We start from the raw sequence: 12,330 nt of genomic DNA on the forward strand, positions 1-12,330 counted from the left end.
CATAGCAATCAATTCCTCAAGGCATCAGCACCCAGCATCTTTTATTCAGGATTCACAAGGGACCTTGCACCTTTAATTTCAGTATCTAGGAGCAGAAGGAGGCCCATCGAGTCTGCCCCATCATTCTCATCATGAGCTGATCCATCCCACTCAGTCCCACTCCCCAGCTTTCTCCCTGTAACCTTGATCCCCTGACTAATCAAATACCTGTCAATCTCTGCCTTAAATACACCCAATGACCTCACTTCCACAGCCTCCTGTGGCAACAAGTTCCACAGACCCACGACCCTCTGGCTAAAAAACATTTTTCCACATCTCTGTTTTAAATTCTTGCCCTTTTATCCTGAAGTTTTGCCCTCTTGTCCGAGAATCTCCGACCATAGGAAACGTCCTCGCCACATCTACTCTGTCCAGGCCTTTCAATATTCGAAATGCCTCTATGAGGTTCCCCGCTCATCCTTCTGTACTCCAACAAGTACAGTCCAAGAGCCAACAATCATTCCCCATATACTAACCCTTTCATTCCTGGTATCATTCTAGTAAATCTCCTCTGAACCCTCTCCATTGCCAGCACATCTTTTCTCAAATAAGGCGCCCAAAACTGTACACAGTTCTCCAAGTGAGGTCTCACCAGTGCCCTATAGAGTCTCAACATCACATCCCTGCCCTTGTTCGTTATCCCTTTAGAAATGAGCGTCAACACTGCATTCACCTTCTTCACCACCGACTCAACCTGGAGGTCAACCTTTAGGGGATCCTGCACAAGGACCCCCAAGTCCCTTTGGCCCTTCAAACTTTGAATTTTCTCCCCACCTAAATAATCATCTGCCCATTAATTTTACCAAAGTGTGTGACTGGACACTTCCCAACATTTAATCAGCCACCTCGTTGCCTGTTCCCCTCATCTTTCTGTGTCCTCAGCACTACCCCCCCCCCCCCACCTATTTTGGCATAATCTGCAAATATAGCCACAAAGCCATCTATTCTATAATCCAAATCATTTGAATGTAATGTAAAAAAGCCTTTGGCTCCCTTGTCCAGATGGACAACAGCAATCGATCCCTCAAAGTCATCAACGCCCAGCAGAGTTCACAGGGGAGGGTGATGTGGCTCAAGCCGTAAAACTTGGCAGATTTAAGTTGATAGAAAATGTTGGCTCCCTCTTATCCCCACAGCTGCTTCTGTTCAGCTGAGGATGGATCACACGTGGCAGATGGGAATGCTTCAGGGATAACTGTAATAACGCAAGTTTTGGCTCTCAGACTAAATCCCAGGGCTGTTCGTCTCTTGAACATATATCAACTTCTAAATGCTTCAGCTGCCTGATTAAATGAATGGGAGTTTGGGACTCTGAGAATTATTCTTATTTTAAGGGGCTGCACATTCTTTCCCATCCCAACTCAGGACATTTTTTTTTGAGGAGGTTACAAAAGAAATTGATGAGGGTAGAGCAGTAGATGTGGTGTATACGGATTTCAGTAAAGCATTTGACAAGGTCCCCCATCGGAGACTTGTTCGGAGAGTCATGAGGCCTGGGATCCATGGAACCTTGGCTGTGTGGATTAAAAATTGGCTTGCCTGTAGAAAGCAGAGAGTCGTAGTGGAGGGAAAGGATTCTGCCTGGAAGTCGGTGACTGGTGGAGTTCTGCAGAGATCTGTTCTGGGACCCCTGCTCCTTGTGATTTTTATAAATGACCTAGATGAAGAGGTGGAAGGATGGGCCAGTCAATTTGCGGATGATATGGGGGTTGGAGGACTTGGGGATGGAGCTGGAGGTTGTCGAAGGTTACAAGACGATACAGGCAGGATGCAGAATTGGGCAGAAAAGTGGCAGATGGAGATCAATCCGAATAAGTGTGAGATGATGCATTTTGGAAGGACAAACTAGAAGGCTGGGTACAGGGTTAATGGATACTTAACAATGTGGAGGAACAGAGGGACCTTGATGTGCAAATCCATACATCCCTCAAGGTCACCACACAGGCTGATAGGATAGTTAAGAAGGCCTATGGGATGTTAGACTTTATTAATAGGGGGATTGCGTTCAGGAGTCGAGAGGTCATGTTGCAACTCTACAAATCTCTGGTGAGACCTCACTTAGAGTATTGTGTTCAGTTCTGGTCACCTCATTATAGGAAGGATGTGGAAACTATGGAGAGGTTGCAGAAAAGATTTACCAGGATGTTGCTTGAATTGGAAAATAAGTCGAATGAGGCAAGGTTAGCAGAGATGGATCTTTTCTCTCTGGAGCGTTGAAGGAGGAGAGATGACTTCACAGAGGTTGACAAGATTTGGGGAGACACGCCAATAACGCGTCAACTGTGTCAAAATGAATGTTGCCGAGACTTCAGTACCTCTTCCAGACACTGCCCGTGGGATTGCCCCAGGGATTCTTCCAAAATTTGCTCTCACGCATAAGAACATTTCTATGGAATGGAAGCCAGGGTGTCTATGGAAAAATTGACCTGGGATTACAGTCTGGGTGGATTGCGAATGCCAGACTTCAAGAAATACTATTGGGTACCTCAGTCGAGAACCATTGCCTCTCTCTTTGAAGGGGGAGTTGTAACACCCTGGGCACAAATTGATCTGCACAAGAAGGTAGCAGAGGACTTTATTTATAAATGGGACGCTAAATTGTTATCTGGGAAAACAGGCAGCCCTATACTAAAACAAATGATTTTCATTTGGAATAAAATTAACCAATATCTAGGAATCAAAGGGAGGCTGGTCCCCAAAAGCACCCTGACTCCAAGTAGATTAATACCATTGACAGTAGGTAACAAGATCCTGGACACCTGGTGTCGGAACGGCGTAGAGGACTTTTACGAGTGGGGGCGGCTAATGTCGTTCAAACAACTCAGACATAAGTATGATTTCTCAAATAAGATATTCCACGCCTACCTTCAGATAAGATCTTTTCTGTAAGACAAGTTAGGTCCAACTATGATCCTACTGGTATGCAGTGACATAGAGACCTTGATTCGAAGGGGGAACACATGGAAGTTAATCTCAGCAATGTATTTCTTGCTCCAAGCGGAAGGACCTAAACTAGGTCTTCACAAATCAAGGCAGAGGTGGGAGTCGGACCGGGGAATATCCATTGATGAGCGGCGCTGGTTCGACCTGTGTCGGATCAGCATGACTGCAACCATGTACAGGCTGGTACGATACAACTCTCTACACCACCTATACCTGATGCCGCAAAAATCAAACAGATTTAAACCAGAATTGTCAGACCAATGCTTCAGATGTGGCATTGAGACAGGAACCTTTGTGCCTGGACATGTACCAAGGTGAGGCCTTCTGGGTGGAACTGGTACAGGTCCTAGAAAAAGATTATTGGCAAAGAATTCCTGCAGGACCCAGAATTGTTCCTGTTGGAAAATATAATGGACATAAGAGTCACGAGGAACCCATCCAAATTCCAAATCCAATTCGTAATGATTGCATTGGTGGTGGCCAGGAAGTGCACGGTGGTTCCCTGGAAATCTGACTCCTGCCTGAGCATCACTCACTGGAACACAGAAACGCAAGGCTGTTCCCCTGGAGAAAATCACTTATAACTTAAGAAAAAAGTATTACACTTTAAAAAAAAAAATTGGCAACCAGACTTAAATTCCATAGGAGCACGACTATTGTGTGGAACATCGCGCCTCTCCGCCCTACCTTCCCTTTCTACTCCTCAATCGGGGGGTGGGGGGGAGGGTCCATCCAATCCCAACCAGGTAAAGTCAAGAAAAGAAAGCAGCCTGAGATCTGGCCACCCATAAAACCCTGATATGTGTTTCACACCTTTGCTGTGAGTGTGTTCCTGTGGTTAGTTCAGTGTTAAGTGTTAAATGCTGAGGGTGTGGGGGGGGTGGGGGGGGTGGTGGGGTTAGGGGGGGGCGGGCGGAAAGAGCTTGAACTCTGCAGAAAACTTTCTTTCGAATTGATCATTGTAAACTGTAGTCGATGCTGATACCGTTAACATTGACACTGACGATGTTGATAACTGGTTGAGTTTAAGTTTGGAAAATCGTGAATAAAATATTCCCCAAAATAAGTTTCTGAGAGGCATAGATAAGGTAGACGGGCAAGACCTTTTCCCCAGATCTCAGAGGGTTGAAGAGCTGGAGGAAGTTACAGGAGGGAATGTAGAACATGGATTCCCAATTCCTAAACCCGAATTCGGGAGAAGCATGATCCAACATACATTCTCTTTTTTTAAAAACCCAAAATACATTTTCTTTTTTTAAAAACCCAAAATAGACTTAATTCACAATAAATTACAGTAAAACCCCTGGTATCTGGCACCTATGTGGATTGATAGGTGCCAGATCAGCGAGTTTTCCGGTTGCTTGAGACTCACTCTTACAATGCCTGACTAATACACCTGCATAAAGAAGAAACAGTTTAAAAGGCAACAATACTATACTGAACTTATGCTAAACAAACTTCCTTGCATTAATATATAAACTTTAAAGCATTTTACTTGATTTTCAGTCAGGTTCTTTGAAAACATTTAACCGTCGCTGCATCTGCAGGTTCCTCCCCTCCATGGAGCCACCCGAAAGACGAACAATAACATTATAGATAATTAAACACTCCCCATCCCAAGTTTACTGATAAAACCTCTGATCGGGGCGACTCTTACTGAGCAGCGATAAGGAGACCCGTGAAGAGAGTCTCCCCAACGGCGAGCGGCATCAACCAGCTCTTCATCCTGGGCGACCCCATTGCTGTTTCACACAACCTTATTCAAACAGCTGCTATGAGCAAAGACCGACCAAGGCCCTCCGCTGGCTGAATATTCGCTCCCATCTTTACCAAAGGTTTATGTGTTACTTCAGAGAACATTTACAATTTTAAACTTTTATTTAAATGTTTAGTTATTCTTATTAATTTTGTTTACTTATTTATTTTCCTTGATTTTCTTTGCCATTTGTTTGCATTCTGGATAGCAGGGGTTAATTCTGGATAACAGGGGTTTTACTGTACTTACAAACAGAAAACTATTCAGAGTCTGTTCCCATCCTTACTTTCATATCTATACATTCCCGTCACTGTGCCTTGTTGCATTCAAATTTATTTGCACAGTTACTACCCCTATAGCACCTTGTCGTTACTTTCCCCGCTGTTGTTTGAGGGACTTTCTCTCGGTCTCAGCCCCTCAGAGCCTGGCAATGGGAGGGCTCTAGACTTCCCCACAGCACCCTCATGATGGCTGCGCCAAACCTCAGTGCGTCCCTCAGCACGTACTCCTGCAGCCTGGAATGTGCCAGTCAGCTGGACCGACATCTCCGTGTGCTGAGACACTTTTGTAGGTTACTTCGAACAATAGATCCCAGTATCTTCAAGGTAAAGCACAAAAGGCTTTCATTTTTCTCTCCATATCCCAGCCCACGCACATTACAGAAGGAGTGAATACACAGTTCCAACCACCCATCAGTGCCTCTGTGAATGTGAAACTAAATGTTTATTTACAGCACGGTAGAAGGCGATTCTGACCATTTAAACCAGTGCTGCCCAGTTACACCCAAATTAACCTACATAAGAAATAGGAGCATCCAGCCCGTCGAGCCTGCTCCGCCATTCACGGCTGATCTGATGATCGGCTCATCTCCACCGTCCTGCTTTTTCCCCGTATCCCTTAATTCCCCTACTCTGTAAAAATCTATCCAACCTGGTCTTAAATATATTTACTGCTTCAATGGGCAGCAAATTCCACAGATTCACCCCCCCCCCCACCCTGGGAAAAGCAGTTCCTCCTCATCTCCATCCTAAATCTACTATCCTGGATCTTATGTTCCCTCGTTCTGGTCTCCCCCACCAATGGGAACAACTGACCGACCTCTATCCTATCAATGCCTTTCATAATTTTATATATTTATATAAGATCCCCTCTCATTCTTCCACAACCCCTGGTACATTTCGAATGGTAGGAGGAAACCAGAGCCCACTGGGGGAAACCCACGCAGACACGGGGAGAGAACGTACAAACTCCTTACGGACAGCGTGGAATTCAAACCCCAGTCACTGGCTCCTCTGTTCATTTGAATAGTGAGTTGTCATAGAGCCATCTGATAACTTACCAAATTGTGATGCTTAGCTTTTAAATCCTAATTCTTGATGTTGGCTAAATACAGGTATCATAACATTTATTTGTGTCTGTCTATCAGCAGTACAGCGACAGCAGAAAGCAGCCCCACAACGCCCGTCCAATTCACTCTGGTCACAGGCCAAATTCAGGCAAGCCCACGGGGGCCAGAGACAGAGTTGTGCCCCACCATTGCCCATCCTGAGGCCGAAAGCAGTTGTCAAGGAAACAGGAGCCCCGGCAGCCCAGCCAATCAGCAGTCTGGTGCCCACCAGCTCAACGGCATTGAGACCCAGATGATGTCTGGGGACCTGAGCACCATCCATCAGTTGTCAGCCGTTGAAACACAGCTCAGTCTGACCCAAAGCAAAGACCGTTCTGCCAGGTCACCGCCACCGTGCAGCCCCACCACCAAGGCGTATCTCCCGACGACGCCTCCGGATCACAGTGCCTCGATGACACTGCCATCAGCCATGGTCAGGCGTCCACCAAGCAGTGCCTCCAGCGACCCTCGCCTTATCAGCGTGCACCATCCGCCGCCATGCCGGGACATGGCAACCTCACCGTCCTGCCAAGAGAATCTGGATTACCAGTCACCTCCGACCCCTGCCTTCCCCGTCGCCTCGCCCTACAATGTCCCCACCTCTCCCTCCGAAGTGTTCACCTACCAGCCCGGAGGCTTGATGCATGTGCAGCAGCCACCTCTCCCAGAGAAGCGGCGTGTCTCTGCCAGCCACGGATCGGCCAATGGAAGACCCTTCTCACCCACGTACAGAGGCGCACAAGCTCCCAGCGACGGCCCCGCACATCACGTGACTTTCTCCCCAACCACTCTGGATTTCCCAGTACATTCGTTAACGGGTAAGTGGCCACCTTCAGGTTCCTTTATGTTCCCTTCATCTGAGAGGTCAGGAAATTGCACCTCTTTGATGGTGGTAAAACATGAAAATCTGCAGACACCGCGGTTGGAGTAAAAACACGAGGCTGGAGAAACTCAGCAGGTCAAACAGTGTCCTTTATGTAGCGAAGATAAAGATGCAGAACCGACATTTTGTGCTTGAGCCCTTCATCAAGGTATGAACAAAATGTTGGCAGGCGCCTGAACAAAATGGTGGGGGGAGGGTCATGGGGGAGGAGATTGGCCAGGGTCCAGACGAGAGCCAGCGGCCGAGGCATCAGGAGCTCCTCATGGTGGGCAGCTGGGACCCAGGCGAGAGCCTTCCATGACATGCCAGGACCCTGCACCAATCAGAACTTCAGACTTGATTCGATTATTTTTATTGTCATGTAATAAAACAGAAAATGTGATATTACATGAAATTTCCTGTACGGCAGATAAAGATTTGCCCAGTGCCTCTTACAGTCAGAGAGAGAGAAGCAAAAGAAAGTCCCCCTCAGGGTCATCAAGTGTCCTTGGATTCGCCTCCCGCGCTCCTGCAGCCTCACTGAGTCCGGTCCAAACCATCAGCTGCCCGAGCTCTAGATCTGAACCTCCAACACAATCAGGGACCCTTCAGCACCCTCAGCGCCGTCTCACAACCCAGTTCCGGTACCTGCTACCCCCTTCAGTCCGCCTCGATCCAGTCTCCAACGGCCCGCAACCTGGTGTGAATCCCTCGACCACAGTCTCCAGCAGCCCCCGGGCTGTGGGGGTTCCTCGCCTTGAGTCACCAACAGCCCCGCCGCTGACTGCGTGTTCTTCAGCCTCCGAGCCCCTCGCTGGTCCGCCGCCATGGTCACCGTCCCGTGGGTCGTCTCCTCTGCTTGTTCTTCTCAAACGGTGGCAGTGGGCGGTGGTCTCCCTGTTTTCTGGCCCCCTATGCCAGTCCGCCGCTTCCCCGGAGTCTGCAACCCCTCGAGGCTGCTGCTGATAACAGGTGCCACCTTCTTGGGCCCTGACCATCATCAGCCTCTTTAACAGGCTGTTTAAAGCCTGTATGGAGCTGACGGCAGTCAGACTGGGAAGACGGACCCACCGGGAGAGTGCAGAGATTTCGCTCCCTGCTCCCTGTTGGCCTGCACCAGCGGCAGCGATGATGTTACAGCAGCTCCGGCAGCATTCTATCAACCATGGAGGTGGACTGGACTTTTGACCCAAAACAGCAGCCATGTCATAAGTGCTTTTATCAGAATGCAGGGTCATGAACCATCTCTTAATCTTGGCATCTAGCTGAGAAATTAGCCAAATGAAGATTAATCCTGCCCTGTGTCGTCCAAGGGTTAATCCCACACCTTAAGTAAGCATCACAAGACGTAAGAGCAGAAGGAGGCCCATTGGCCCCTCAAGGCCGCTCCGCCATTCTCATCATGAACTGATCCATCCTCCCACTCAGCCCCACTCCCCGTAACCCTCGATGCATCAATAGCTTCCGATTTTATACCTCTTTGTGACCCAGAAGGAGGCAAATTGGTGCCCCTCAGTCCCATCAGGGGCAACATAGTTAGCGCAACACTGTTACAGTGCCAGCAACAGGAGTTTGAATCCCGCGCTGTCTGTAAGGAGTTTGTACATTCACCCTGTGTCTGCATAAGGTTTCCCCCGGTCTTCCAGTTTCCTCCCACCCTTCAAAATGTACCTGGGGTTGTAGGTCAATTGGGTGTAATTGGGCGGCACGGGCTCGTGGGCTGGAAGGGCTGTACATCTAAAATTTTAAGAAGTCAAATTCCCCTGCAACCTATTCTTTCTCATGTCTCCATCAACGCCGACCGGATTCGACGACACACCGCACACTGGGAAACCATTTACAGCATCCAATTTACTTGCTAACCCTCACTTCTTAGGGACGTGGTCGGAAACTGGGGCATCAGGAGGGGGAGGGGGGTGGTGAAAACCCACATGGTCACTGGAAGAACATGCAAACTCCGCAAAGACAGCACTGGAGACCGGGATCGAACCCAGGTCTCTGAAGGCTCGACTTAGCCTTGCCCATGAGGCCAGAGTTTTAACAAAGTTGAACCTTTGCCATTTTTTTTGTTCCTTGCAGACGGACACCAGGAAAGCCAGATCAATGTCAAGTTTGTCCAGGACACATCTCGGTTTTGGTACAAGCCCAACATCACCAGGGACCAAGGTGAGCTCTGATTGCAGATCCCTTGTTCTCTATCATCGTTGCTAGTCCTGATTGAAAGGACTGCGACGATCCCACCCAAGCCTATTGCTTGTAATTTCTTGCCTGAGGGTCCTAGGGCGAGGGAAAGGATGGGATTCCACAGTCCATTGGTTGGCAAGGAACCCGTAGTACGAGGGATGGAGCCATTCATGGATGCATTGTGGTTAGGAATGACGAGGTTAGCAATACAGGCAACAAGATCTGGCCGCGTGAGTCTGAATTCCACCTTACTAGTTTGGAACATGAAACGAGCTTTTATAAAAATGTTTTCTGAATAACTGTCATCATAAAACTGACCAGCCTTCACAACCAACATATCATCCTCTGCCATTTCCACCACCGACTACATGCTCCCATCACCAGACACATAGTCCCTTCTCCACCTCCCTCCGTGACAATCATCAAGGGACTAATGGAAACTGGAGAAGCTGACGTTCATGCCATCCAGTTGGAGGGAGCCCAGATGAGGTGGTGTTCCTCCAATTTGCGGGTGGTCTCTCCGATGTTGAGATGGTCAGATGGGTTCAATGGTGGCTAGAAGATAGATGCCAGAGAGTCATGGTGGATTAGTAAGTGTGAGGTTATCCACTTTGGCAAGAAAAATAAAAGAGCTGAATATTATTTAAAGGGTGAAAAACTACAGCACGGTGTTGTGCAGAGGGACTTGGGAGTGCTTGTGCATGAATCGCAAAAAGTTAGGTTGCAGGTGCAGCAGGTTATTAAGAAGGCAAATGGAATGTTGGCCTTCATCGCTAGAGGAATTGAATTCAGGAGTAGGGAGATAATGTTGCAACTGTACAAGGTAGTGGTGAGGCCGCACCTGGAGTACTGTGTCCAGTTTTGGTCTCCATAGTTGAGGAAGGATAGACTGGCTTTGGAGACGGCCCAGAGGAGGTTTACTAGGTTGATCCCTGGGATGAAGGGGTTGACTTATGATGAAAGATTAAATCGTCTAGGATTGTATTCACTTGAGTTCAGAAGAATGAGAGGAGATCTTACAGAAACATATAGGATTATGAAGGGTATGGATAGGATAGATGTAGGAAGGTTTTTTGAGCTGGCCGGGGAAACTAAAACCAGAGGACACAGTCTCAAGATTTGGGGGAGTAGATTTAGGACAGAGATGAGGAAAAATAGTTTTTCCCAGAGAGTAGTGAATGTTTGGAATTCTCTAACCAGGGAAGTGGTTGAGGCTGCCTCATTAAACATATTTAAAATTCGGTTAGATAAATTTTTACATGATAGAGGAATTAGGGGATATGGGGAGAAGGCAGGTAGGTGGAGTTAGGTCATAAATTAGATCAGCCATGATCGTATTGAATGGCGGAGCAGGCTCGATGGGCCATTTTTGGCCTACTCCTGTTCCTACTTCCTATGTTCCAATGTTCCTATAACTGTCTGACAGGATGGAGGCTGGTGATGTGTGGTGCACCTCAGGGGTTGGTGTTGGGTCCCTTGTTGTTTGTCATTTACATTAATGATTTGGATGATGGAGTGTTAAATTGGGTGAGTAAATATGCGGACAATACAAAAATAGGGGGAGGTGTGGATAGTGAGGATGATTTTCAGGGACTGCAGAAGGATTTGGATGGCTTCGAAGAGTGGGCTGAAAGGTGGCAGACGGAGTTTAATGTCGATAAGTGTGAGGTGCTTCATTTTGGGAAGAATAATCAAAACAGGACATATGCAGTAAAGGGGAGGGCATTGAGGAATGCAGAGAAACAGAGAGATCTTGGAATAACAGTTCATTGTTCTTTGAATGTGAAATCTCATGTAGATAGGGTGGTGAAGAAGGCTTTTGGTATGCTGGCCTTTATAAATCAAAGCATAGAGGAATTAGGGGATATGGGGAGAAGGCAGGTAGGAGGTGATGTTGAGACTGTTTAACGCATTGGTGAGGCCAAATTTTGGAATATTGTGTGCAGTTCTGGTCCCCAAATTATTGGAAGGATATTAATAAGGTAGAGAGGCCACAGAGAAGATTTACTAAAATGTTACCTGGATTGTAGTGTCTAGAATATGGAGAAAGATTGAGTAGACTAGGTCTTTATTCATTGGAGCATAGAAGGTTGGGCGGGGGGGGGATTTGATAGAGGTTTTTTTTTAATTATGAGGGGGATAGATAGAGTAGATGTGAATAGGCTCTTACCCTTGAGAGTAGGTGAGATTGGAACAAGAGGTCATAAGTTGAGGGTTAGGGGGCAAAACTTTAGAAGCAACATGAGAGGAAGCTTCTTCACTCTGAGAGTGGTGGCTGAGTGGAATGATCTTCCGGCAGAGGAGGTTGCAGCAGGGCCAATTTTGTCATTTAAGAGGAGGTTGGATGAGTGTATGGATGTGAGGGGGTTGGAGGGTTACGAACAGCAGGTAGGTGGAAATAGTGGAGTTCTCTTAAATCAGTGCGGACTAGAGGGGCTGAAATGGCCTGTTTCCGTACTGTAATTGTTATATAAATGGTTATATATGAGACCAAGGACAGACATGTCAGCAAGGGAATGGGATGGAAAATTGAAATGGCTGGCAACTGTGAGATCCACGCTGTTGCAGCGGGCAGAGTCGAGGTGCTCAACATAGTGATCTCCCCATCTGCGTCCAGTCTCTCCGATGTAGAGAAGGTCATAAAAGGAGCACTGGATGCAGCAGACGACCCCTGTGGATTCACAAGTGAAGTGTTGCTTCACTTGGAAGGACGGTTTGGGGCCCCAAATGGTGGTGAGGAGTGGGGGGAGGTGTGGGTGTGAGTGGAACATCTCCTGTGGGTCACAGGGGTCGGTGCCAAGGGGGCGATTTGTGGGGAGGGAAGAGTGGATGAGGGTAGCAATCATCAAGGATCCACACCACCCAGCACATGCTCTGTTCTCGCTGCTGCCATCAGGAAAGAGGTCTCGGTGCCACAAGACTCACACTACCAGGTTCAGGAACCGCCGCTACCCCTCCACCATCAGACTCCTCAACAACAAACTCGATCAGGGACTCATTTAAGGACTATTACTTGTGCCCTTTATTGATTTTTTTTGTATTGCACAGTCAGTTTGTTTACATTTCTTTATTTGTTTACATGTGTACGTTAAGTACAGTTTTATTTGCGCTACCAATAAGTGGTAATTCTGCCTGGCCGACAAGAAAAAGGAATCTCAG

The 12,330-nt window shown here is 47.5% G+C and overlaps 1 protein-coding gene across 11 annotated transcripts in view; it reads left to right on the forward strand.

Moving 5' to 3' along the window:
- The window catches only part of LOC138747322 (tensin-2-like), a 263,792-nt gene that overhangs the window by 216,045 nt on the left and 35,417 nt on the right, over positions 1–12,330 (forward strand). For 10 of the 11 annotated variants that reach the window (XM_069906427.1, XM_069906428.1, XM_069906434.1 and 7 more), the window contains 2 exons: positions 6,165–6,943; positions 9,067–9,153. In XM_069906427.1, the coding sequence (XP_069762528.1) occupies positions 6,165–6,943; positions 9,067–9,153 (866 nt within the window). The remainder of the gene's footprint in view (positions 1–6,164; positions 6,944–9,066; positions 9,154–12,330) is intronic. The other variant, XM_069906430.1, reaches the window with a different exon arrangement.

Source organism: Narcine bancroftii, chromosome 12, assembly GCF_036971445.1.
Source record: "Narcine bancroftii isolate sNarBan1 chromosome 12, sNarBan1.hap1, whole genome shotgun sequence".
Lineage (NCBI taxonomy): Eukaryota > Metazoa > Chordata > Chondrichthyes > Torpediniformes > Narcinidae > Narcine > Narcine bancroftii.